At 43.0% G+C, this 26,607-nt stretch overlaps 1 protein-coding gene across 2 annotated transcripts in view; it reads right to left on the minus strand.

Annotated features, from left to right (window-relative positions):
* Positions 1-693: 693 nt before the first annotated feature.
* The window catches only part of Ipo11 (importin 11), a 189,834-nt gene continuing 163,920 nt past the window's right edge, over positions 694-26,607 (minus strand). The window contains exon 30 of one of the 2 annotated variants that reach the window (XM_045138953.1): positions 694-827. In XM_045138953.1, the coding sequence (XP_044994888.1) occupies positions 807-827 (21 nt within the window). In that variant the 3' untranslated portion in view covers positions 694-806. Of the gene's footprint in view, positions 828-5,716; positions 6,954-26,607 lie in introns of those variants that run through there. The other variant, XM_004672951.2, reaches the window with a different exon arrangement.

Genomic DNA, 26,607 nt, shown 5'->3' on the forward strand with positions numbered 1-26,607 from the left:
GGGTTCACAGGCAAGTACTTAACCACTAAGCTGTCTTTCCAGCCCTGCATCTGGAGTTCTTTTGCAGTGGCTGGAGGCCCTGGCGTGCCTAATCTCTCTATCTGCCTCTCTCTCTCCTCTCAAAACAATAAATAAAAAAAGAAAAAGAAATATAGAATTGAAAGCATATTGGAGCAGATGTCAGGCGCCTGGGGTCTTACCTTTTTGTGTCTCAGTTTTTGTCCATAAATGGATTTATCCCATCTGTAAACTGTGGTTAAGAACAACTCATTATTCTGAGACCTCCTTTCTTTCTCAGCAATTTGTCACTAAAATATTTTTTAAAGTCTACCTTGTTTAGTCAAAATGATAGATACAAGGTAGAGCCTTTATGAGGATAAAGAGACTTAAAAATAACCAATTCCTTAATGTATTATTGCAGCAAGTTTGAGTTTTCATGTCTCCACAGTGCGAGTTGCCTTTAGAATTGTTGCTGGTGTAAAATACTGAATGTGCTCATCTGGCTCAGCATTATTCGGTGCAGTTGTGCTGTAAATAAAGAGCATGCAGGCTCAAAGACAAAGACCATTTTGTGTTATTGATTTCACTGCCAGACACATCACAGGACACGTGCCTTTGAATCGGAAAAAGAAAGACTGTGTGCTGCCGTCCTTGACGACACAGAGCCTGTGATGAGTTTGTGCTCGCCGCCCCCTCCATCTGTCGGTAGGCATTCCTCCTCTGACTGGCTGTCAATAGATTTCTGAGCTCGGTGAACACTTTGGTGAGCCACAACTTTTCTGTCAATCAAGATTTGCTTTGTTCGATTATCCCCGAAGTTTCAGCAGCTATTAAAAGACAAAAGGGGGCCAGAGAGATGGCTCAGTGGTTAAGGTGCTTGCTGGCAAAGCCCAAGGATCCAGGTTCAATTCCCCAGTACCCACATAAAGCTAGATGTACAAGGTGGCATGCGCTTCTGGAATGGCCCTGGCATACCCATTCTATCTGCCTCTTAAAAAAGTAAATAGAATTTTTTTTTAAAAAAAGAGAAAGAGACAGCCGGGCATGGCGGCACATACCTTTAATCCCAGCACTCGGGAGGCAGAGATAGGAGGATCACCATGAGTTTGAGGCCACCCTGAGACTCCATAGTGAATTCCAGGTAAGCCTGGGCTAGAGTGAGACCCTACCTCGAAAAACCAATAAAAAGAAAGAAAAGAGAGCTGGAGATATGGTTTAGCACTTAAGGCACTTGCCTGTAAAGCCGAAGGACTCAGGTCCAATTATCCAGGTCCCACGTAAGCCAGATGCACAAAGTGGCACATAGAGGAGTTCATTTGTAGTTACTAGAGGCTGGCCCTGGTGTGTCCATTCTCTCTCCCTCTGCCTCCTCCCCCCATCAAATAAAATTAAAAAAAAAAAAAGAGGGATGGAGAGATGGCTTAGCGGTTAAGTGCTTGCCTGTGAAGCCTAAGGACCCTGGTTCGAGGCTCGGTTCCCCAGGTCCCACGTTAGCCAGATACACAAGGGGGCGCACGCGTCTGGAGTTCGTTTGCAGAGGCTGGAAGCCCTGGCGCGCCCATTCTCTCTCTCCCCCTCTATCTGACTTTCTCTCTGTGTCTGTCGCTCTCAAATAAATAAATAAAACTTAAAAAAAAAAAAAAGAGAACACATCATTGGAGCTGAGGACATGAGGGAACTGTGGAAATGACCTGTCCCTTCTAAAATGAAAAGCTGATCTAACTACAGGTGAAAGCCTGAAAGCCCCCCCTTTTATTTGTTTTGTTTTGTTTTTGAGGTAGGGTCTCACTCTAGCCCAGGCTTACCTGGAATTCACTATGTAGTCTCAGGGTGGCCTCGAACTCATGGCAATCCTCCTACCTCTGCCTCCCGAGTGTGATTAAAGGTGTGCGCCACCACACCCAGCACTTTTTTTTTTTTTTTTTTTTTTTAATTTTCTGAGGTAAGGTCTCACTCTGGCCCATGATGACCAGGAACTCACTCTGTAATCCCAGACTGGTATTGAACTCAGACATCCTCCTTACCTCTGCCTCCCAAGTGCTGGCATAAAAGATGTGCAACTTAGGTGAAAGCTATTGAGAAAATCAAAAGCAAACCCAGAAAGCTCACTTGCAGCTCCTCACAGCCTCCTCTCGTGCTCTAACCCCTTGCAATAAAAATCCCCAAGGCAGTTCTAGCCAAAAGGCTTACTTTAAAACCGCTTGCCCCCGTGGCACAGACAGAATGTCTTGAGCTTCCCTGGGCTCAGTTGCTCCTTACCCTACTGGGAAATTAAAGTGGTATAAAAAAAATCAATATTTCACTTTGAAGGGAGCTGTCTGACCAGATATCAATCCACCCCATCCTGGATTAACTCCTCGAAGCACACGCAGTCAAATCAGCAGTCTCCTTGCCTGTTATAGACCATCAGCTAATGAGGGCTACCACTTGGTAGAGTGAGGATGAATTCAAGGGAAAATGTAAGCAATGACTCTCAGTTTTGAATTTGTATCCAAGTGCTGCAGACCGTAAGGAGTCCCTCAGGCTAGCAGAAGTGAAGCCAGAAAATTGAGACCAAAGGCTCCTGTCACTGTAAGGGCTCCGAGCACAGCCATGTGGAGCTGTGAAGGACTCTGCAGCCAGCTGAGTGGGTCTGCACCGGTTTGGGGGCTCCAAGTGCCCTATAACTTGGACTTGCATAGGACAGAGTGCAATTTCTTCTTACGGGTTTTGTAAAAGTACAGTTACTCTTATTCTGCAGAGCTGGGTACTGACGACCAGGCCTTGTACAAGCTACCTAAACTCTACCACTAAGTCCAAAAGGGGACTGGAGAGATGGCTTAGTGGTTAAGCGCTTGCCTGTGAAGCCTAAGGACCCCGGTTCAAGGCTCGATTCCCCAGGACCCACGTTAGCCAGATGCACAAGGAGCGCATGCATCTGGAGTTCGTTTGCAGTGGCTGGAAGCCTGGAAGCCCTGGCGTGCCCACTCCTCTCTCTCTCTTTCTGTCACTCTCTAATAAATAAATAAAAATAAACCAAAAGGTAAACTTTTTTTTTTTTTTTTCCACAGAATGAGTCTTGGTTTTTGTTAGGAATGCTTTATTATTAATTTAGCTGACTCTGCCCAGGCCTTCATCACTTCCGTTCTCTAAGGACAGCACACATGACCCTGTCACAGACACATTCAGCTCACGTGGACTCCACCATAGGTTCTCCTAACATGGTCTTTGGTTTTGTTAATGTTTTATTTGAGAGAGAGAATGGGTGTGCCAGGGCTGCTAGCCACTGCAAACCAACTCCAGACACATGAACCACCTTGTGCATGTGGCTTTATATAGGTACTGGGGAATCCAACCTAGGTCCTTAGGGTTTGCAGGCAAGTGTCTTAATGGCAAAGCCATCTCTCTAGCCATTTTCGTTTTTATGAAACTGCCTCATAAAGACTTTAGGTCTCACAGCACAAACCTGCTGGAGTCTGCCTGGATACACACATGCAGGTTTGCGGGCTTTGCAGACCTCCTTAGTTTAAACATAAGCAATTCATTTCTAGGGCTCGGGCCAGCCTAGTTTTGCTGTTAGGAGACGGACTGCAGGACAGCCTGGCAGTTACAGGCGCTGGGCCGTCTGAGGCCTCTACCACCACCCCAAAGAGAAACCACCCCATGAAGACATCCAGGACAAAGCCAGTGGCTAATGTGCTATTTGCATCCTAAACCACACTACAAGGTGCTCTGAATCGCATGAGTCCAGGCCACATGTGAATCCCAAACCAAGGAGAAAGGCAGTATGAACTTGCCTTCACAGTGCTCAAGAAGCATAGGCAGGAAGACTGAGGTTGAGGGCAGAGCCTGTCTCAAAAACAAACAAACACACACACACACATTTACATACGTATCTAGAGAAAGCAAATGTGGCCAAATGTTAATGGTTTTGTGATCCAGATAAAAGGTTTTCTGAGGTACATTGTACTGTTTTTTTTTCAAAGCATCTATAATCCACCCCCCCCGCCAAAGTTAGGGAGAAATGTTGTTTTTCACCATACATCTCTGTCTTTCATGAAATCTCTCAACTCCCTTTGCAGGTGAGCTTTCTGTTTTAAATTCATAGAATTAGGATGTGTGGGGCTATAGACAACCAACACTTTTAAAAATTATTTTATTTATTTGAGAGAGCTAGGAGGGACGGTGAGGGAGAGAATGAGCACATCAGGGCCTTCAGCTGCTGCAAATGAACTCCAGCCGCATGCGCCACCTTGTGCATACGGCTTAGGCTTACATGGGCTATGGGGAAATTGAACCTGGGTCCTTTGGCTTTGCAGGCAAGCACCTTAACCACTAAGCCATCTCTCCAGCCCAGAGAACCAACACTTTCAAAATCTCACAGATGATTTTGTATGGGCAGGAAGCTGCCCAGTCAGTTCCAGTATAAAGCCACTGACTTCAATGTCACTTCGGCCAACATGGCTATTTGAGAGTAGGTGGATCGGCCTGGTGTCGATTCCTCTCACGTCTGATCTTCCCCTACTAACCCTGCAGCATCTTCATGACCAAGCCATCGGAGGTGTCTGCTGTCGTGAGGCACATATGCACTCCTGCTAGACTGTACTTCATGAAGGTCAGTACCTTGCTCTAATCCCAGAAGATAGTGTGGACCAGGACAACAGGAACTCAGCAAGTAACTCGTTGAATTATGAGATAGGCAAGATAACAATGTAAAGGTGGAGAATTTTCTACGGAAATTACAGAAGTGTGTTAGTACATGATGTGGCTTATCCAGCATGGCTTATGGGAGAAGCAGGAGACACCATCTTTTAAGAAAACTTCAAAATGTTATTGGTCACACAGACCTTGGTCACAGGGTTAAGAAGCTGCCTCTGGAATGTTAAATAATTAAAACATTAAATAGATAAATGGAAAAGAAGTATACATGAGGGAAAGGAACAATGGTTCCATCACAAGCCACAGTTCAGCAATGAGACTGGACTGTTTGATCACAATTTACAGTTAGCAATGCTGTGGTAATGAACAGCCTCCCACAAGCCAAAAGCTGCATTCTGTCTTAATTAGGCACATAAAAACACACTGAAAATGAACACTGTGCAGAGCTTCCTATGAAGCCTTCTTCAACATAGTTTAAAATATGAACCAAATTTCCTCCCTTGGGATAAGTTTAATGTTTTCTTCCTGCAAAGCAGCTGGCTTACTAGTATCTACTCAGGCAGTGTAACACAATCAGCCAGGAATTGGCAAGGTGATTGCTTCCTGTAACTGTAGAGCCACAGTGAGCGTATGAGCTTCCCACAGCACTGTGAAGACGGTGCTTCAAGTGGAAACAGTAAGCTGACAGAAAGACCCTCTTAGGCGAGTGTTGTGCACCAAGTAATCATGGCAAAGAAACACCAGCGTCAGGGACTTTGGTCCTCACCTGAGGAGACACCACCGCTCTGGCACCCACAGGTGGGGTGTGGAAGGAAAGCCTCCGTGTCATTCACAGGAATTCCCATGGACTCCCCCCTTTGTGTGTGCAGTAAGAAAAACAATCAGCTAGGCGTGGTGGTGCACGCCTTTAATCCCAGCACTTGGGAGGCAGAGGTAGGAGGATCGCTGTGAGTTCGAGGCCACCCTGAGACTACAGAGTAAATTTCAGGTCAACCTGGACTAGAGTGAAACCCTACCTCGAAAAACCAAAAAAAAAAAAAAAAGAAAAGAGGAAAACAATCAGACACAGACAAACGAGTCACATGAGGCATCTTTAGAAAATTTAATTTGGACCATATCTTCTTTTGCTGAAAACATCATGTATCTTCAGGCATTTTGGGTTCCACAGCTCACAACGAAGCTGTGGTTTTCCTGCAGTTACATTCTATACCCGACTTTCTACAGAAAGATAACATGTTTTTCCAACCTCCTAAAAAATGTTCTAATCCTTACAATAAATGGCAAGTAAAGCAAAGTAAGGCTTTATTTTCCCCTTTCCCCCTTTCCAATTAACGGTGTAATGGAGGAGTAAGGACGGAAGACAGTTATGTCAGTGCTGGCACTCTGGGGACGCAGCTCTCACGCCCTGGAGCCCTGACAGACTCGGCAAGTGCACAGCTGCCCGCCACAGCCCAGGGAGCCGCGAGCTCCGGTCCTTCACGGTGCTCCCAGGGTGAGGAGCAGACCTAACAGTGACCCGAGACCTCTCCGCCACCAGCCCCGGAGTACCACAGGTTCATTTCTGTGGGCCTTACAATGGATTTTCCGAAAATGAGATAAAAGTGCCTTCACCAGTCCTGAATCAAATTACTAGAATGAAAATAAAAGCATTTGTCTGATAAAACATGTTATCCTAGGTCAGATGGAGATATGTCCCTTGCACAATCATCCAGGTAATGATGTCTGTCACTAGTTCTGCCTGGCGCACACATGTTTTTGTTAATGGCATCATTTGAACAGCTTAACATTTTTAAAACTTGTTCATTAGCTTAAAAAAAAAGACAAGGCAGCCAAATTTAACTAATTTGGGTTGCAGAAAACACCTCAAATATTAACCTTCTTCTCCAAGTGTGAAGAGCCAATGATTAAAAGTAACCAAGTAGTTTCTCCTAATAGGAAACTATGCAGCTACTGTCAATAAACGCACACCCTCATAAATACAAAATTAAATTCTTTTCAGGAATATGTTTGTGACTTTACATTTACTCTTTACACTTTAGTGCTTCCTTATGCTCCCACACCAATGACTTCATCTCAACGGGCTCTCGCTCTCACAGACAGACGGCAGGCTGCGTCCCGGCGTGAGTCAGGGGCAGCCACATGCTGTGCTCTTAGAACCCTTGCAGAAACTCCTGCAGCTGGGTGACGATCTCTGTGTCCACAGTTTCCATGAGCGACTGGAAGCCTTGTTCCCCCAGGACCTCCTGCTGGGCCTTGAGCTTCTCATAGATGAACTGCTGTAGAGACACCGTGTGCACCGGGTCCTTCAGGGCCAGCTGTGGACAGAGTGGCAAACAGTGTCAGAGAAGCAAAGCAAACTTCTCTTACGTGTGACGCCCTCATTGTCCTCAGTGAGAGGACTGCCTGCGCCTCTTTACTGAGAATGCTGAGTGTCTCAGATGGAACACATCCGTTCCAGGTACCTCAGGGTTCTGGGCTCTTTGAAATTAGCTGTTCAGCTTCACACAGTTTCTCAAGAGTGAAAGAAGAAGAGCCATCCATGTAAAGTACCAGACGCTAGTAGAAAACCTGCTACAAGGTGCAGAATGGGCTAAGGAGCATCCCATCACAACTGTCCGGTCTTAGGAAGATCAGAGGTTCTACTGGAATGCCTGCGGCCAGGGTTCAATTCCCCAGTGCCCATGTAAAGCCTGATGCACAAAGATGAGCATGCCTCTGCTGCTTGAGAGGGAAGAGGTGCCCATATTGTCTCTGTATGTCTGTCTCTGTCTCTCTCCTTGCCCTCTTCCCCCAAAAGGAAGGAACCAGGAAACATCCAGGAGCAGACAACAAGGCCAGCTCTTTCCAGCCAGAGGGTCAGAGAAAGCAGAATCTTTTGGACAAGAATTATCACTAAGAAAAGGGGCCTCGCTGCCACGACACCAAGCTGGTATAAGGAGTCACTCAACCCCCACAATGTGGTGGAGACCAACGGGAAAGCAGGGAGTCTCTGCCCTTCCTCAGGAAGCTCTCAGTGTACTAGAAGGACATGGCACCTAACTTCCCAGCCAGAGCAACATCAGAAGTCAGCTGAAGTAGATTTATGTGAGACTCAGCATCTCACATAAAACTGAAAATGTACACACTCTGATAGAAACCGATCTGACATACCAAAAGGAGAAAGGTAACTTTAACTATGAAAGGGGATGTCATAATGGTGAGACACAAGATGATAGATGTATGGAAAAAAGAGTCAAGGATACACAGGCCTTTCTTCTGTAACTGCAAAATAAATAATTTAAGTTCAGTGTGACGTGTGGATCCCTCTCTTCTCAATCATCCACAGCATGGTTGCCTACCAATCCACTGTAGGATATGGGCACTTGAATCTTAAATCTGTAACCTGAAACAGAAGACAGTAAGAACCTACCTCCTACTTGGTCATGGCCAAGTGTATACTAAGTTACCAAAATGAGGGGTCAATTTAAAAGTTTTTTTTCAAGGCAGGGTCTCCCTCTAGTGCAAGCTGACCTGGAATTTACTATGTAGTCTCAGGCTGGCCTTGAACTCATGGTGATCCTCCTACCTTTGCTTTCCAAGTGCTGGGATTAAAGGTGTGTGTCACCATGTCTGGCCTTAATTTTTATTTATTTGAAAGGAAGGCAGAGACAGAGACAGAGAGAGAGAATGGGTACACCAGAGCCTGAAACCACTGCAAATGAACTCCAGACACATGTTCCACCTTGTGCATCTGACTTATGTTCGTCCTGGAGAATCAAACCTAGGTCCTTTGGCTTTGCAAGCAAGCACCTTACACTAAGCCATCTCTATAGCCCTCATTTTTTTTTTTAAACAGTCCCAATACAGACCCTCAAAATTACAGTGACTTTTTATTTCCCCGAGGTAGGGTCTTAATCTAATCCAGATTAACCTGGAATTCACTGTGTAGTCTTAGGCTGGCCTCAAACTCACAGTGATCCTCCTACCTCAGCTTCCTGAGTTCTTTCTGGGACTAAAGGTGTGTGCCACCATGCCTGACTATAGTGATCTCACTCCCATATGCCTCAAAACTCTACTCAACTAACTCCTATCTCACCTGTCCCAAGTCATTCCGTTTCTTACATTTGATTCTACAAATGTCCAGCACTATCACCTCTTCTCAGAGAACTTGAGTCTCACTTTTTACACTCTTGTACCCAGAAACCATGCTGTGTGAATTCCATCACATTTCCCACAAACTGTGAATAAGGACACCTTTACTCTTCCTTTACAACTTACGTGGCTTTTGCCTTTCTTCCCTTACTGCACAGGACAGAGTGCCCAGTGCAAGAGAAAAGTGAAGAGTGCATTTTCACCACAGGAAGAAAAGTGTGATGCTTGTAGGAACTGACATATGCCCTACTGAATGATGTCTCCGCCAGGTTCTTCTCACATCCCAAGCCTATGAAGAGTCTTTGCCATGAATAGACATTAGATTTGTCCAAAGTCTTCTGCAGCTGCTGTGATCTCGTGTGGCTGCCCTCCTTCCATGCACTGATTGTCAAGTGTCAAACCCACCATGTTAAAACCCCTTCGCGTATGTTGTGACAGTGTTGGCTGATGTGCTCACGATTCCTGCATCTGTGTGCTATTCAGGACTGAGTTCTAGAACTAAGAGCATGAGTAGAAAAATGGTACATTCTAAAATTTTGAGTTTGGTTACATTGTTTGCTTAGTTTTGATCAGTGTATCCTGTACACTTAATACACGTAACACAAAAGTGTTAATATTAGGGAAACTGAGTCAGGAATGCAGCACTATCTTTGCTACCTTTCTATAAACCTAAGATGCCTTTTCCTTTTTGAAAGTTTACAAAATGGACTCAGAAATTATCAGTGGATCCCTCTGTGGTCCTGGGACACACTGCTCTATCACACACCTAAGCTGACATAATGGTTAATTACACAATTTCTAAGCAGTTGGCTCAGAAACTCATTTTTGAGAGAAAAACTAATGCTGCCAAGTGACATTCAAGGTGATTTCCCCCCAAGTTAATAACACCAGTACCATCAGAATTTAGATCTCCAAGTTCCCACTTGTATTTTCTTTCCACAACTTCCATATGCCTAATCCTTACTCTTGCCCTCTAAGTAAGAATATGATCATTAAAACATGGTGATTTAAAAATATTTATGTTAAGATGGGCTGGAGAGATGGCTCAGTGTTTAAGGCACATGCCTATGAAGCCTAAGAACCCAGGTTCGATTCTCCAGGTCCCACCTAAGATGGATGCACAATGGTGGCACATACATCTGAAGTTCATTTGCAGTGGCTAGAGGCCCTGGCATGCCCATTCTCTCTCTCCCTTTTTCTGTCTCTAATAAATAAATAAAATGGTTAAGATAAAATTAGGAGTCTTAAGCTGAGAATGGTGGCGCACGCCTTTAATCCCAGCACTCAGGAGGCAGAGGTAGGAGAATCACCATGAGTTTGAGGCCACCCTGAGAATACACAGTTAACTCCAGGTCAGCCTGGGCTAGAGTGAGACCCTACCTCAAAAAACCAAAAAATAAAAAAAAAATTAGGAACCTTATGTTAATAGACTTCACTCATTAAAAAGAATCCATGATTCCAGGCTAATACCAAATGATTTAAAAGCCTGACTCACTTCAAAACTACATGTATTGGATTTTAATATGCAAGTAGATTTTAATATGCAAGTGTGGTTTAAAAGTTATTTGAAGAAAAAATGATTTTGGCTAAACCATATGTCAGTACCCCTCCAGTGGTAATTATACCCTTTTAATTTATTCTGTGACCCACTCAAAGTTCAGTCTGTAAAGAATTTAGTGCCTGTGGTGCTATTTAGATAGGATGTGCATTTATCGTTCTTTCACATCTGTATTCCGTGTAACAAAGGTTCTCACGTATCTCACTGCATACACTAGAACTTCACCCAGCAGGAAGTCAAGGCAGCTGAATCTCTCACATTCTTTATGTGACATGTTATGTCACCAGACACATTAAAAGATAGTTATTTGAGGGGAGGATATGAATTAACATGAGTGTGCCAAGGGCCCTCTGCCATTGTAAATAAACTTGAGACATATGTGCTACTTTGTGTATCTAGCTTGGTGTGGGTCCTGGGGAATCAAACCTGAGTCATCAATTCAAGCAAACACCTTTAACCAACGAGTCATCTCTCCAGCCCAACTAGTTACTTTTTAAGCCTTCATAAATCCTTTGATTATTTTACCGGAAAGTACTTGCTACAAAGCTATTTCAGAAGTTTTACTAAAGAGAAAACAAGTTTCCTACTCTAGAAAAACAGAACATATATACTTCCATACAATTTGGCTGATAAAAAAATACACCATATGAAATTGGCCAAACTTCTTAAAAGGAAAATTTGCCTTTAATACTATTTAATTATGTGGTCTTCAAAAACTATTTAGTTTGATTAAAATATCTTTGGTTTAAACTTCCTGGTTTTTTTGTTTGTTCTCAGGGTAAGGTCTCACTCTAGCCCAGGCTGACCTAGAATACTAGCCTTGAACTCAGGGTGATCCTTCCACCTCTGTCTTCATAGTGCTGGGATTAAATAGGCATGTGCCACCACACCAGGCTCCTATTTTGTGGGTAACTATCAATTTTTATTATCTAAAATATCTTAAGTTTATAAAAGTCTGTTGGATACTATAAGCTGTTTTTATTTTATGGCTTAATTAAGACTATAAATTTGGGGCCAGGCATCGTGGTACACGCCTTTAATCCCAGTACTTGGGAGGCTGAGTTAAGAGGATCAATGTGAGTTCAAGGCCATCCTGAGACTACACAGTGAATTAATTACAGATCAGCCTGGGCTAGAGTGAGACCCTACCTGAGTAAAAATTTGGAACTGGAGAGATGGCTCCATGGTTAAAGTGCTTGCTTGTGAAGCCAAAGGACCCAGGTTCAATTCCCCAGTACTCCTGTAAGCCAGATGCACATAGTGGCTCATGTGTCTGGAGTTCATTTGTAGTGGCTAGAGCCCTAGTATGTCCATTCTCTCTCTCCCCAGTGTATTAAATATGTAATAAAATATTTTTAAAAGAGTCTAAATTTGGCAGATAGCAACCTGAACCCAATTCATCAACACAGCAATACAAATTCAATCATCAGTTTCACACACTATGAAATGTTAAGCTAATCTTTGTGAAGGATGGACTACAAGTTCCACATGATGAAGTTGAAAATAAAAAGAATTATTTTACACGTTATGCATAGAAACAATAAGACCCAGGCTTAATGAGATAAAAATGACAGTGTATACATGTGTCAGCAGTAAAAATTTAAATTCAATTTTAGCTAATAAGGCTGTAAGCTAGGATTTTTTTTTTACATAATTATTACTTCCATCAGTCTTGGTTTTATTTCAGTATGCCTTCATTACAAAGCACTTCAAATCTTTGGATAGAAAGCTTGACAAAAACTCACAATTTAAGCAACAAGCTAAACTAATTATTTCAAGCAAAGACAGAAGCAGCAGGGTATTTGCTCAATATTGTCACATTTGCTTCAGTATGCAATGATCTTCGCCAGAGCTACTCAGAATCAAAACATAGCACCTGGGCCGCAGAGACGGTTTAGCAGTTAAAGTGCTTGCCTGCAAAGCCAAAGGACACAGGTTTGATTCCCCTGGACCCATGTAAAAAGCCAGATGTGCATCCAGAGTTGTTTGCAGGGGCCAGAGGCCCTGGCATGTCCATTCTCTCTCTTGCTCAATAAAAATATTTCTTAGAAATATAACATCTGGGGCTGGAGAGACAGCTTAGCGGTTAAGGCGCTTGCTTGCAAAGCTAAAAGGACCTCAGTTTGATTGCCCAGGACCCATGTAAGTCAGATGTACAAGGTGGCACATGTGCCTGGAGTATGTTTGCAGTGACTGGAAGCCCTGGCACGCCCATTCTCTCTCTCTCAAATAAATAAAATAAAATACATATACACACATACATATCTGCTAAACCCCAACCGCAAGCCAGGCAGGCATGTGCTAGGGACAGCTAGTCCCTGTATATCACTGCTTCATTTAACACTCACAGGAAGGGTAAGAAGAAGGACCCCAGCAACGTCACAAAGCCTTACACAAGAGTGGCTCTCATCCTTGCCAGCACGATGGGAATCATCAGTGAACTTTTTTATTTAAGACTGATGAAAAAAAATCCTACTTCGGCAGATTCTTTTTTTTTTTTTCCTGTAATTTTTGTGTTTTGGTTTTTTTTTTTTTTTTTCCTGGGGATGGAGCCCAGGGCTTCTTATGTACTGGACAGGTGTGCAATATGAGCCACATTCTTGACCTCAGATTCTGATTTCCCCCAGCAGCATGTCCAAGAGGTCTTCAGGTGAGTTGTCCAGTTACGAACCGGGGCTTCAGACAAATCTGAACTTTGAGAAGTGAGATCTCAAGTGAATCCCTCTCCACAGAGGTGTTCACATTCATGAAAATAAGAAACAGACTAAATAAAACACAATTTTTTAAAGCCCCTAAAGTGATTGTTTTTAAGGTTTTTTTTTTTTTTCCTGTTTTTTAAATTCCCATCAATGCTAAGGATTAAATCAAGGGCCCTATAACCTAGCAAACATTAAACCAATGAACTATATATATTCCCATCCCTCAATTTTTGAGGCAGGGTCTTACTCAGTGTGACCTTGAACTGGCTAGCTATGTAGTCTTGGCTACATTTCACATTTCTCATGCCTCCGGGATGTGAGGATGTCAGGGGTGTACCATCTTGTCCACCCAGTAATTTTAGGCCATCTATAAAATAAATTTCCATCTGCCACCATTTAACTTGATAGAAATGGAGGAGTGCTTCCTTTCTTCTCTAGTTCCACTGAGGCGTATCTGAGGTGATTTTACTTACCAGCATGCACACGTGCTATGGACAGTTCGTGCCTTCTTTCTTTCCTTCTTTCTCCCCCCAGCCCCCTGAAGTACGGTCTCACTCTAGGCCAGGCTGACCTAGAATTCACTGTGTAGTGTCAGGGTGGCCTCAAAATCACAGCGATCCATCTTAGATTCATTGAGTCTGTTCTCCATTTCAATAGGTATTGATCATGCTAAAGACGCATTACTTGATACTTATTTCCATGAGATTTTTGTTTGTTTGCTTGTTTGTTTTCGAGGTAGGGTCTCACTCTAGCTCAGGCTGACCTGGAATTCACTATGTAGTCTCAGGGTGGCCTTGAGCTCATGGTAATCCTCCTACCTCTGCCTCCCAAGTGCTGGGATTAAAGGTGTGTGTCACCACACCCAGTTCTGAGAATTTTTTTTTAATACCAGAAATGAATATTGAATCAAATGATGAACACACTTTATTGAATGAAGGCTGAGCATCCCTAATCAAGAATTTCCCTGTTTGAAATCTGAAATACTTTCTAGTGTTACTGAGAGAAAATCGACAGTAAAGTCTATGCAAATACTCCAAAACTTTTAAAAACTCTAACATCAGAAACACTTGTTTTCAAGCTTTTCAGATAAAGGACGTTCAATGAGTATTAGTTTCTAGTTTTGCATTTATTTTTATGAAAAAAACCACTGAGTTTTCTTCTTTCTGTTTTGCAGAGGATGTGGGAGGAAGGAAGGAAGAGGAGCTGCTGCTAAGAGGTCATCATCCACATTAAATGCATTAAACAAAATTGCTTAAATGGTTATACATGTCAAGGAAAGTGCACTTCCAATGAGCAAGCAAAAAGCAATTATTGGGAGAGTTATTTTGAGGTGAGGGGAGTAGAAAACCTTTCTTCCAAGGTTATAAATCCAGTCAATCCTACCTGGTTCAAAGATGACTGAGGAGTAATTAGGATTTTATTAGAAAACTGTTCTTTCTAACAAGATTTTTCACTGATTGGCTGGGAGCTGCAAAATAACGCCAGAAGCCAGAAGCTTTATCTCTCTGCTTATATTCCCATTCCTTGCCCAGATGAACGAATGTGTCTATTTCATTGATAGTTTTCAAAAGAAAACCAAATATACTGATATATCTGTTTATTTTCCTGTCTGTAACTTACACGGCATAATCAACTATTTGGTCAACATTTTCGTCAATCCTAATTTCTAGCTTTATTTCGCTGTCCTCAGAGAATATAACCTGTACTGTTTCTCCTCTGGGAAACAGGTTTTCTTTTGCTCATTTTTTATGTCTCAGGGGCACTTACATCTTTTAGCAACAAGGTGGAATTTTTATGTCCAGCTATTAAACTAACTGATTCTGGGATCTGTCAGGCTGGCTACCCCAGGCTAACCTCAGCTCAGAGATGGCTATGTGAGTGACGTGGTGACAGTATAAAAACAAAACAAAACAGTGGAGGTAATGGGATAAATTCTGCACCAAAAGATTATTAGAGCCACAGATACATTTTAAGAATCTTATACACGTGTGTTGCTTTTTAAGATGGCCCTTTGCAAGTTTCCAAACGCATGTGGTTTTAAGGAAAGGAAAGTTTCTTTTGGCTTGGCTTGAGGATCCAGCCCATCATAACAGAAAGGCCTTGCAGCAAGAGCTTGAGGCAAGCGGTCACACTGTGTCCCCTGTCTGGGAGCAGGGGAGGTAAACTCACTATGGAGTCTCAGGGTGGCCGTGAACTCACAGGGATCCTCCTACCTCTGCCTCCCCAGTGCTGGAATTAAAAGTGTGCATCACCACGCCCAGCTAAGTGTTTTGTTTTTTTTTTTAGTAGCTATATTTCTATTAGAGAAATACTCTCTTTCCACTCATCTTTCTGTTAAAATAGGACTATATAACAAAATGCAACAGGGTATTCAGAAGTGAATCAAATGTGCACCACAATATGTTGACCCTACTTTGCATAGATAACCAGGAGAATGGGAAGAGAAACCGTGGGGAAGAATCAGATGAGATTCCTATTGAAATTTAAATGACAGCTTTAGATATGTTCTCTGAGTCTATGAATATTCGTTCTCTCATCCAAGTTTTCTCAGTGTGAGTGTGTTAAAGGCGGGGTCTAGTGTAGCCCAACCTGGTCTGTAACGCAAGGTTCTCTAGCCTTCATGCCCTAAGCGGCAGTTACAGAAGCGTTCCTCGTGTCCAGCCGAACATCATTTCTTTCAGTCTAAGAGCTTACTGAGGGAGCCAAGGAATATTAACGTTACAATTTACAGGAAACACCTATTCCTTTCTACCTCCTTATTGACCTCATAGTCTTGATGGCTCCAAGAGATCAGATCAGTTAGCAAATCTTCTAAGACTCTCAAGTCTTCCCTAAAATACTTTACAAGGTCAAGCAGTCAGGTAAAGGATGAGAAGTGCTATAAACAGAAAATGCTAAATGTGAATCTATCAAGAAAGTGTAATTAGTCAGTTGATGCCTTCAATCTCTTTTGTTTCATCAGATTACAAACTAGTAATTTATAAACACAGCAAAATGATGGGGGAAAGCATAGAGGAATGAAACCTTTTCCTCTTAACCGTGTGCTGATGCCGTGTGGCCATGAGAGAGACCGCAAGGGACCGCGGAGATGGCTGAGCAGCTAAGAGGCCTTTTGGCTCAGGCTGGATTCCTTAGCACCCACATAAAACCAGCAAAAAATAGCATAAGCATCTGGCACCTAACACATACATGTGCACAAAGAAAAATATTTTTAAAAGAAATTGCGATATTTGAGGACCTGCATTAACTCACTATTTCTGGGAAGGAAAATACTACCTACAATGGCTGTTTAGCTCAAGTGTATTAGAAAACTAGCAATCACCTTAAAATACTTTAAAGTAAAGTGTGTATTTAGTTTAACAGGCAGGCTTGACACACACACACATACACCAGTGCTTCCACTGTTGAATAATATACAAAATGAATAAATGAATAACATACAAATGCTAATGACAAACTCATTAATCTCCACAAGACCTCCAAATACTGAGCTTATCAACATTTCAACATGGATGATGGAGGTGGGCAAAGATTCAAAGGCATCCAACTAAAGGAACTAGTTGGAAATAAGGAGTTCGGTGAAAGGGAAGAGGGTTGGGAGGGTATTGAAAGAGGATTATTATCAAATTACACTATTTTAAAATATGAAAATTGTCAATTAAACACTAAAATAAGAGAGGGGACTTCCGGTTAAGATGGCGACATAGGCACCAAAAAGACCAAAAAAACTCAGCAAAATACACACTTTTACAAAAAAGCGAGATGTATAGGAATTTGAAATGGTAGCGGAGAAGTAGAAGAGATCCAGAGCATCCAGAGCCCGCACAGGCCGGAAAAAGCGGCTCCAGCGGCTCCAGCAGCTCCGCCAACTGCGGTGGTGGCAGCGGCGCTCCAGAAAGCCGCCAGGCTCGGCTCGAGGCACAGGAAAAGCCAGGTGCGGGCGCTTCCCCCCACACCCCGCTCTCCGCAACTCAGGAAACGTGAGGGGAGAGCGGCAGCGAGCAACGGAGGAGCAGACCGCGAGGTAGAAGAACACGTGGAGCAGCGAGAGAACCGGAGAAGCTGCGGCTCCCTCCCCTCCCCCACCGCCTGAGCCCAGCTCCAGTGAACAGAGCAGCGTCCCGGGACCCAGCCACGCCAACTTGAGCCGACAGCGGGACCCAAGCAGGAACAGAGCCCGGCAGCAACATCAGCGGCTCCGGCACCGGTAACGGCCACCCCAGCAGCAGCAGACCCAATAGCGGCAGCAGCAGCAGCAGTGGCTCCAGAAGTGGCAGCTACAGCAGCAGCAGCAGAGGCAGCAGCAGCGGTGGGCCCAGCAGCAGCAGCTTTAGCTGCTGACAGACCCAGCAGAGGCAGCTTTCGCAGCAGCAGTTCCAGAAGCAGGGGTGCTGATCTGCAGGGCCACAGTTGCCAAGCTCGGTTTGCCCCGCAGGAAAAGCCAGTGCCCAGCTCCAGAAATCAGAACAGCAGCCTGACAACCAGGCAGCAACTCAACTGAGACCAAAATCATCCAAGGTAACTGGGATTGCACCAGGGAAGGGTCTCACTTGGTCACAAGCTGTCTTGGATCCCTCAACAGACCAGATATCTTAACCTCTTTGTTGACAGAGGATCTGGTTGTTATAATAACTACTCTGGCATACATACTTGGGGCTGTTTTTGATTGAATGGGTACAGTGTTTAGTTAACTTTTAGAATCTACCTGTATTTTATTCCACTCAGCCTAAAATAAATAAATTGTGTGAGTTACTTAGGAAACAACAGTATTAAGAATTCCAAACTATGTGCCACACTCTACCGACCTTTCATGGTTGTAGTATATTTCAATCTCAGAAAACTCACCAAATTTACTTCACATGACAACAGATTAAGAATAAATAGAGAATCTACTATATACTGGGGATTTAGAACTATAAACAAATCTGTACTGATCTCCGAACTTTAGGTTTGCTTTGTTCCCAGGAATAAAGTCACAGTGAATATATACAGGCAGTTTCAGAGCTAATTACACAGTGATGTTCATAGCCTGGCACGCCTGAACAAAGACTCCCCATTCACATTGATGAATTTAAGAATCTGACACCACTGGCATCTAATTCAATGAAAACGTACTGAGGATTCATCCTGTGTGAAGAGATTCAAAGATGAAATAAGATGTAGTTATGTAAAGTGTATTTAAAAGGGGGAAGGTTGAAAGATAACATGAATTTTAGTGATTCAATTAAAAAAATTCACATTAAATGATAAAAAGCAGCTGCACTCAACATACTTTAGACTAAAGCAACTACTGTGAGAGAGGCAAAGGAGCCGTGGGGCCTGGAGAATGAAGAGGGAGGTAGGCGAGGAGACAGCACGAAGGCCATTGCTCAGGTGCAGCAAACAGCCAGACGTGTGGCCGGCACCTCTGCACTGTGCTGGAGGAAGCCACGCTGGCTAACAGGGGGCGGTGTGTGCAGCCACACAGTTAGACAGATCCTGTTGTTCTCTTCCCTGCAGTATGCACTAGTGCTAACTATATTCTCAAATATCTTCCTTCCCAAAGTTTTTGACTATTTTCCAACAAAGAAAAAACAAAAACAGCTGAGCACGGTGGAGTTTCAGACCAGCCTGAAGTACATGAAACCCTGTGGAAGATAGATTAGATTAAATAACACAACACACAACAGACACACGCACACAAACAAATGGGGAAGGGGGAATAGAAAGGAAGGGAGGCAGTCTGGCTTCTTTTTAATTACATACATATGTGGTCTATGTTTTGAAAAACAAATGCAAGAATAGGACATGAAATAGAAAATTGGCTTTCTAGCCAAACTTGGTTAGGACAATTATTCTACAAAGTAACTAAACTTACTGTTTTACAATAACTTAGTTTTAGAAACAAAATTTAAACCAAACAAAAGCTAAGTGAGAGCTGGAGACATGGCTTAGCAGTTAAGCACTTGCCTGTGAAGCCTAAGGACCCAGGTTCGAGGCTCAATTCCCTAGGACCCATGTTAGCCAGATGCACAAGGGGGCACACACATCTGGAGTTCGTTTGCAGTGGCTGGAAGCCCCGGCACACCCATTCTCTCTCTCTCTCTCTGCCCCTCTCTCCCTCCCTTCCTCTCTCTCTCTCTGTCACTCTCAAATAAATAAATAAACAATAAACAACAACAAAAAAAGCTAGTGAAAAGATTCCTCTCTTCTTTTTAGATAGGGTCTTACTGTGTAGCCCACATGAGTCTTGAACACATTATCCTCTTGCCTTGGCCTACTGTTGGATTTAAGACATGTGCCCTCATACCAGACAAGGTTCTCTTTTATAAAAAAAAAAAAGAAAGAAAAAAAAAAGAAATTCTGGGCTGGAGAGATGGCTTAGCAGTTAAAGCACTTGCCTGCACCGCCTAAGGACCCATGTCTGACTCTCCAGATCCCATATAAGCCGGACGCACAAAGGTGAGGCAAGCACAAGGTTGCACATGCCCACTAGGTGGCATAAGGAGTTCAACTACAGTAGTTGAGGCCCTGGCACACCTCTCTCTCCCTCCCTCTCTCACTCTCTCTCAACTTAAATAAATAATAGTAAAAGAAATTCTGAGAGGATGTATTATAAATTTTTGAACACAGTGAAAATTTGTTTACTAAAGTCAAAGCCATTTATGAAATGCATCTACATCTATCCAACTGAAAATTCTGCAAGGATTTCTGCAACAGTGTACCCCCAGGTGGCAGCCTGTTAGGGATGACAGACACTGAGACAAATGGAATGTGTGCTTGGTTAACAACTGCAGGCTGTGGAAATGTACAAAGGAAACAAAAAGGTTAGTGTAGCAATGTGTCACACTCTCCAAATTTTTTTCTTAAAGAACTTATACAATTCACATATAAAGTATGCTAAGTCAAAGATCTTCTAAATACCTAACTTAATCTTTTCTATAACATAATCTGACCTTGCCACTCTTTTGATGGTTCCCTACTCCAAAGTCCTCACAATATTAGCAGCTCCACATGGAATACCATCTTAAAGTCATTCAGTCAATTTTACTTTACTGGGTTGATGTAAAAAGTAGTCAAATTACTAAGGATATGATGAAATCCAAGCCACCTAATTTGTGAATGTCACTAAACAGACATATTATTTATAATTTTTCACCTGACAATCACGGCAGAGCATCCTAACTTTTGATGTTGCGTCTTTGTTCCTCTCATTTATGGTGCATTGGTGAAGAAGCAGTACAGGTTCCAGAGTTACATTACACAGTTCTAGCAAAAGTGGACACATTCCATCACCACAGTGCCCCCTCCTGGAGTTGCTGGCAGCTGCATGCGAGAGACCCAAGGAAGCCACCAATCTCATAGACACACACAACACACAAATCATCTTGCTTTATGCTGGAATGTCCAAATAGTACTAACAACAAAAACGGTTTCATTTTCCTAAAGATATTAAGCTTGATTGTTAAAAAAAAAATGTATGCACAATACCTAAGTCTGAATATAGTCTATTTTTCTTTCTTTTTGAGGCAAGCCCAACAGACTGTCTTTTTCTGTAATGAGAGAGAGGGGGGAGGAGGGAGGGAGGGAGGACGAGGGAGAGTGCACACATGAATTGGCACACCAGGGCCTCCAGCCACTACAATCAAACTCCGGACGTGTGCACCCCCTTGTGTGCATGTGCGATTTTATGTGTTTGTGTCACTGTGCGTCTGCCTTACCTGGAACGTGGAGAGTCAAATATAAGTCCTTAGGCTTTGCAGGCAAGTGCCTTAGCCACTAAGCCATCTCTCCAGCCTTGAATAATTGTATTTCTGTCAACTTCCCTGTCATCTAAAGGATGATGCATGAAAAGGCAGCTAATTCAGCCCAAAAGTCCGTCACAATTGCACTGTCCTCCGGACACTCACTGCCACAGAGAAGTTTCCAATCTGGACAACAGAGTATGTAAAAGGTGTGGTCAACGCATGTTCAGTAGCATTAGTAATTTGTAATAGACTGTTGAGGATATGGACTCAAAGTGGCTAAGAAAACACTAAGCTGGAAGATACAGCAGTGGGCAAGAGTGCTTGCTGCATAAACAGGAGGACTTGAGTTCACAGGCCTAGAAGAGAAATATGGTCACACATGCCTGCAACCCCGGCACTAAGGGGGAGCAGAGACAGGATGGCTAGACTGGTGAATCAGTCTGTTTAAGTGAAAAAACAGTGAGCTCCAAGTTTAATGAGAGTCTCTAGAAAATAAAGTGGAAGATCAATACAGGATACCAGCCACACCCATGTGGCCTGGGAGCATGTCCCTGCACACACTACACACACTAACACAAAATGAATAAAAATAATGAAGATACAACCATGACTGCACAGGAAGGAAGAACATGATGGCTGCCAGCACACGTGCTCACTTGTATGACGCTCAGGGGCTTAAAAACTACCCCCCCCACTCTGGTATCCAGACGACACTGCGTGTGTACAGGTGTAACTGTTCAGAAGATGAACGCGATCAATGATGTCACAGCATGATTTCATATTTTTCTTTTGCATTATTTCCTATTTATTTATTATGAGCAGAGAGAAAGAGTATGGATGCACTAGGGCCTCTTGCAAACAAACTTCAGACGGATGCACCACTTTGAGCACCTGGATTTACCAAGTACTGGGGGATGTTGTTGCTGCCTCTTTCTTTCTTTAGGTGGTGTTCCAGATGGAACCCGCAGCCTCGTAAGTGCTGGGCCAGCACTGTACCACTGAGCACTCCCAGCCCTGGCTAATACTACTGAGGAGTTGTCTGTGGGCACTTTCAGAAGTGCTGTTAGGGGCATGAGGGGCTGAGAATGGAGCTCAGTGGCACAACTGCCCAGCAGACTTAAGGCATGAGTTCGGTCCCCAGGCGTGTGGTGGACAATCACAGGATGGAAGTGGAATGTCGCCATATGTAGACATTGAAGAAGTGACGCAAATGTGAACTGATGCTCCTAGAAATCTACTCATGCATTTACACTCAGGGGAGGACTATTTACAATGCTGTCTGTCCTCTAGACACAAAGTGGCCTTGATCCTCATGACCTCACAGAGGCTGATACTGTACACTCAAGACCTGCAAAGTAAGAAGAGAAAGGAGGAGGAATTTATAGGAGAGGTGGAAAAGGGAGACTGAGGGGAATGTGATCATGGCTCACTTTCTGTCTTTAAGGAAGTTGTTGATAAAAAGTTTAAAAAAGAAAGCATGCCTAGTATTTCTAATGTATATGTGCAAAAAATACTGGGAAGGACACACACACACATTAGCAAAGGTTTCCTTGGAGAAGGCATATTTCTATCAACTAATCATTTATGCATTTAAAATTTATATAAGCTACTTTTATTTTTTTAAATCTACTCAAAATGTAACTTTTACCTACAGATGATTCTTTTTGAAAAAGATTGAGTATTGTGCTGAAGATGTGACAAAAGCACAGGTGGAAAGGTCTCCAGAGCTCACAGGTAGAGGGTGTGGAGAAGACGGGAGTGTCAGGGGTTCAATGCTTGCTTTCCGTTTTATTCAGTCTAGGATTCCAGGCCACAGAATGATATCATCCCATTTAGGATGCATCCTCTCACCTCAGTCAACCTGATCTAGAAGCTCTCCCACAGACAAGCTTCCAGGTGACCCCAGATCCTCTCAAGTAGACAATCAATATAAACAATCACTCAAGGCTCATTACTTTGTCCTCCCATGAAAGAGAATTATAAAAGCCGGGCGTGGTGGCGCACACCTTTAATCCCAGCACTCGGGAGGCAGAGGTAGGAGGACTGCCATGGGTTCGAGGCCACCCTGAAACTACATAGTGAATTCCAGGTCAGTCTGGGCTAGAGTGAGACCCTACCTCGAAAAACCAAAAAAAAAAGAGAGAGAGAATTATAAAATCAGTTACCACTAGTGCATTACTCTCCCTACCCCACCCCCCAGAAGCGGAACCATGAGGAAAAAGCCGGAACGAAAGTCGAGTGAAGGCAGCCCACCATCCCAGGCATCTCAGCGAAGGTGGCTCCCCCGTAGGGCCAGGCACTCTGAGAGCCACGAATGCTCACTTTCATTCAAAGTCTCAGAGAACAGCAGCAAAGTTGCCGAGCTCCACGGTTCACGCTGTGCTGAAGACTCAACTAAACAAGGAGCAACAGTGAAGCTGCCTGCTACACTCAGCAGCAACACTAATGTCTGCAGGCAGGCAGTCTACTCTCAACTAAAATAAATAAATAAAAATACAAAATAGCAACACTTCAGGATCCAAAGGCATTTTCTTTTCCAGTGTCTTTTGATTACCTTTATGTAGCCTACTGTGAAGGATTTTAACCTCTGTGATCTCAAACTATTTTTTTTAAATATTTTTTTGTTCATTTTTTATTTATTTACTTGAGAGTGACAGACACAGAGAGAAAGACAGAGGGAGAGAGAGAATGGGCGCGCCAGGGCTTCCAGCCCCTGCAAACGAACTCCAGACACGTGCGCCCCCTTGTGCATCTGGCTAACGTGGGACCTGGGGAACCGAGCCTTGAACCGGGGTCCTTAGGCTTCACAGGCAAGCACTTAACCGCTAAGCCATCTCTCCAGCCCTCAAACTATTTTTTGATTAACATGTTCACTCTATCACAGGAAAAAAAAATACTCTCAGGAGGATGCCTGCTTTTCAATTCATTACTCTCTGTTCTCTTGGAATGCCCTAATATCATTTGAACTGCAGTTTGTAAGAGCTGAACTGCCTGTTGCAACCTACTTTTTCTAAGATTTGGCATAAGCTTAACACCGGTTTTGAGGGGCGCATGTGCACGTAGGTGAACATTGCTAAGACGGGCCTTGCTCATGTTAGGAAAATGCTCTACTTCTGAATATTGCTGGCCCATGGTGTTTTTTTGTTTTTTGTTTTTCCCCCGAGGTAGGGTTTCACTCTAGCCCAGGCTGACCTGGAATTCACTATGCAATCTCAGCCTGGCCTCAACTCATGGTGATCCTCCTACCTCTGCCTCCTGAGTGTTGGGATTAAAGGCGTGTGCCACCACACCCGGCTCCCATTGGTTTTGGTGGTTTTGCTATGTCGCCTAGGCTGGCCTGGAGCTTGCAATCTCCCAGCCCCCACATCCTAAATGCTGGAAATACAAATGTGTACCATAATGTCCGGCCAATGGGTCTTCCTTGTGAGGAAGTATTTACTGTATTTTACAAGTATGAAGCCGGGTGTGGTGGTGCACACCTTTAATCTCAGCACTTGGGAGGCAGAGGTAGGAGGGTCACCGTGAGTTTGAGGCCACCCTGAGACTACATAGTGAATACTAGGCCAGTCTGGGCTGGAGCGAAACCCTACCATGAAAAACAAACAAATAATAAAAGAAAGAACTTACATTAAGGGGCTGGAGAGAGAGCTTAATGGTTTTGGTGCTTGCTTAGAAAGCCAATAGGACCCAGGTTCAATACCCCAGAACCCATGCAAACAAGTGCACAAAGTGACACACGCATCTGGAATTCATCTGCAGTGGCTAGAGGGCCTGGCATGCACTTTCTCAGTACTTATGACACTTACCCACAAAGCTGAACAACCTGGGTTTGATCCCCTAGTACCCATGTAAAGGCAAATGCACCAAGTAGCACATGCACTTGGAGTTTGTTTATACTGGCTAGAGGTCCTAAGGCTCTTCCTCTTTCTCTCTGTTTACAAATAAATAAAAATAAAATAAATATTAAAAAAAATAATTATATTGAGAAAATATGGCCAAACAATTCTAGTATAAAATTATTCTCTGAATTAATATTTTAGTAAAAAATGGAATATCTGGGCTGGAGGGATAGCTTAGCGGTTAAAGCGTTTTGCCTGCAAAGCCAAAGGATTCCCAGGTTTGATTTCCTAGGTCTCATGTTAGCCAGATGCACAATGGATAAATAAATAAAATATTTTTTTAAAAATGGAATATCCTACATGGTCGATTAGGTTGTTTAAAAAAATACCCATTTGTAAAAAAAAAAAATAAAAATAAAAAAATAAAAAAAAATACCCATTTTTGGGCTGGAGAGATGGCTTAGTGGTTAAGCACTTGCCTGTGAAGCCTAAGGACCCTGGTTCAAGGCTTGATTCCCCAGGATCCATGTTAGCCAGATACACAAAGGGGCACATGCATCTGGAGTTCGTTTGCAGTAGCTGGAGGCCATAGTGTGCCCATTCTCTCTCTCTCTGTCACTCTCAAATAAATAAATAAAAATAAACAAACAAAAAAATTTGAAAAAAATACCCATTTGTTGTAATAAAAATTTTACAGAAAAAAATAACTGAGAATTTCTAAGAGAAAGAAAGATAAATTTACCTATTCACATGGTTTTACATCAATAAAAATATTAAAATTTAAGAAAATATGGGGCTGGAGAGATGGCTTAGCAGTTAAGGCACCTGCCTGAGAAGCCTGAAGACCCATGTTCAATTCTCCAGATCCCACGTAAGCCAGATGCACAAAGTCACACATGCACACAGGTACACATGTGTCTGGAGTTCAACTGCAGTGGCTGGAAGCCCTGGTATACCAATTCTCTCTCTCATAAAAAAATTACAAAAAAAATGGATCTACCTAATTTTCTTTTGTTATTTATTTATGAGAAAGAAAGAGGGGGTAAGGGAGAGAAAGGGCATGCCGGGGCCTCTAGTCATTGCAAAGAACTCCAGATGGTGCTTTGTGCATCTAGCATACACAGGTACTGAGGAATTGAACCTGGGTCCTTAGACTTTGTAGGCAAGCGCCTTTACCGCTATGCCATCTCTCCAGCCCCAACCTAATTTTCTTATTAGGGAATCAGTTTCTGAACATAGCTTGCAATTTCCTATTATCCATCTGAAAAAATTAAGATTACCAGCTATAACACACAAGTACATATCACTGATAAGGGATCAGAGCATATGTTTTTCTAGTTTCATTCAGGGAGTAGGGCAAATAAATCTGAGGCAGGAGTTCTCAGAGAATTCCATGATGCTGTCACAGATGATACAAACATAAATAATTCACAATGTTGTTGGTCAAAGAAAACCTAAAAAATGGAATGATGTCATGAACTAGCATCAAAATAAAATTTGAAGAGTTTGTAAGTTTACAAACTCTTTAACATTTAAAAAAATTATTTTATTTATGAGAGAGAGAGAAAGAGAGGAGAGAAAGAGCATGCTAGGGCCTTCAGCCACTATAAACAAACTCCAGAAGCATGTGCCACCTTGTGTGTCTGGTTTACATGGGTTCTGAAGCATCAAACCTGAGTCCTTTGACTTCGCAGGCAAGTGCCTTAACTGCTAAGTCATCTCACCAGTCCTGATTAAAATTTTATATTCAATAGCAAATACCTCAAAAGAGCAACTTAGTAATATATGAGAATAAGAGAAAGTACTTTTCTTGTAATAAATGTAACACCGCTATCAGCTTGCTGGTTCCAACAAATTTATTCTCTCTGCTCCCTTAATCTGTGGTTTAATTTTCTATGGTTTCGAAATGAGACCACCATCTGATAATATTAAATGGGAATGTAGAAGTAAACATCACATCCATTTTAACGTGCATGCAATTTTTGGTCACAAGATAAAAGTATGGGCTGTTCCGC

The sequence above is a fragment of the Jaculus jaculus genome, chromosome 20, assembly GCF_020740685.1.
Source record: "Jaculus jaculus isolate mJacJac1 chromosome 20, mJacJac1.mat.Y.cur, whole genome shotgun sequence".
NCBI lineage: Eukaryota > Metazoa > Chordata > Mammalia > Rodentia > Dipodidae > Jaculus > Jaculus jaculus.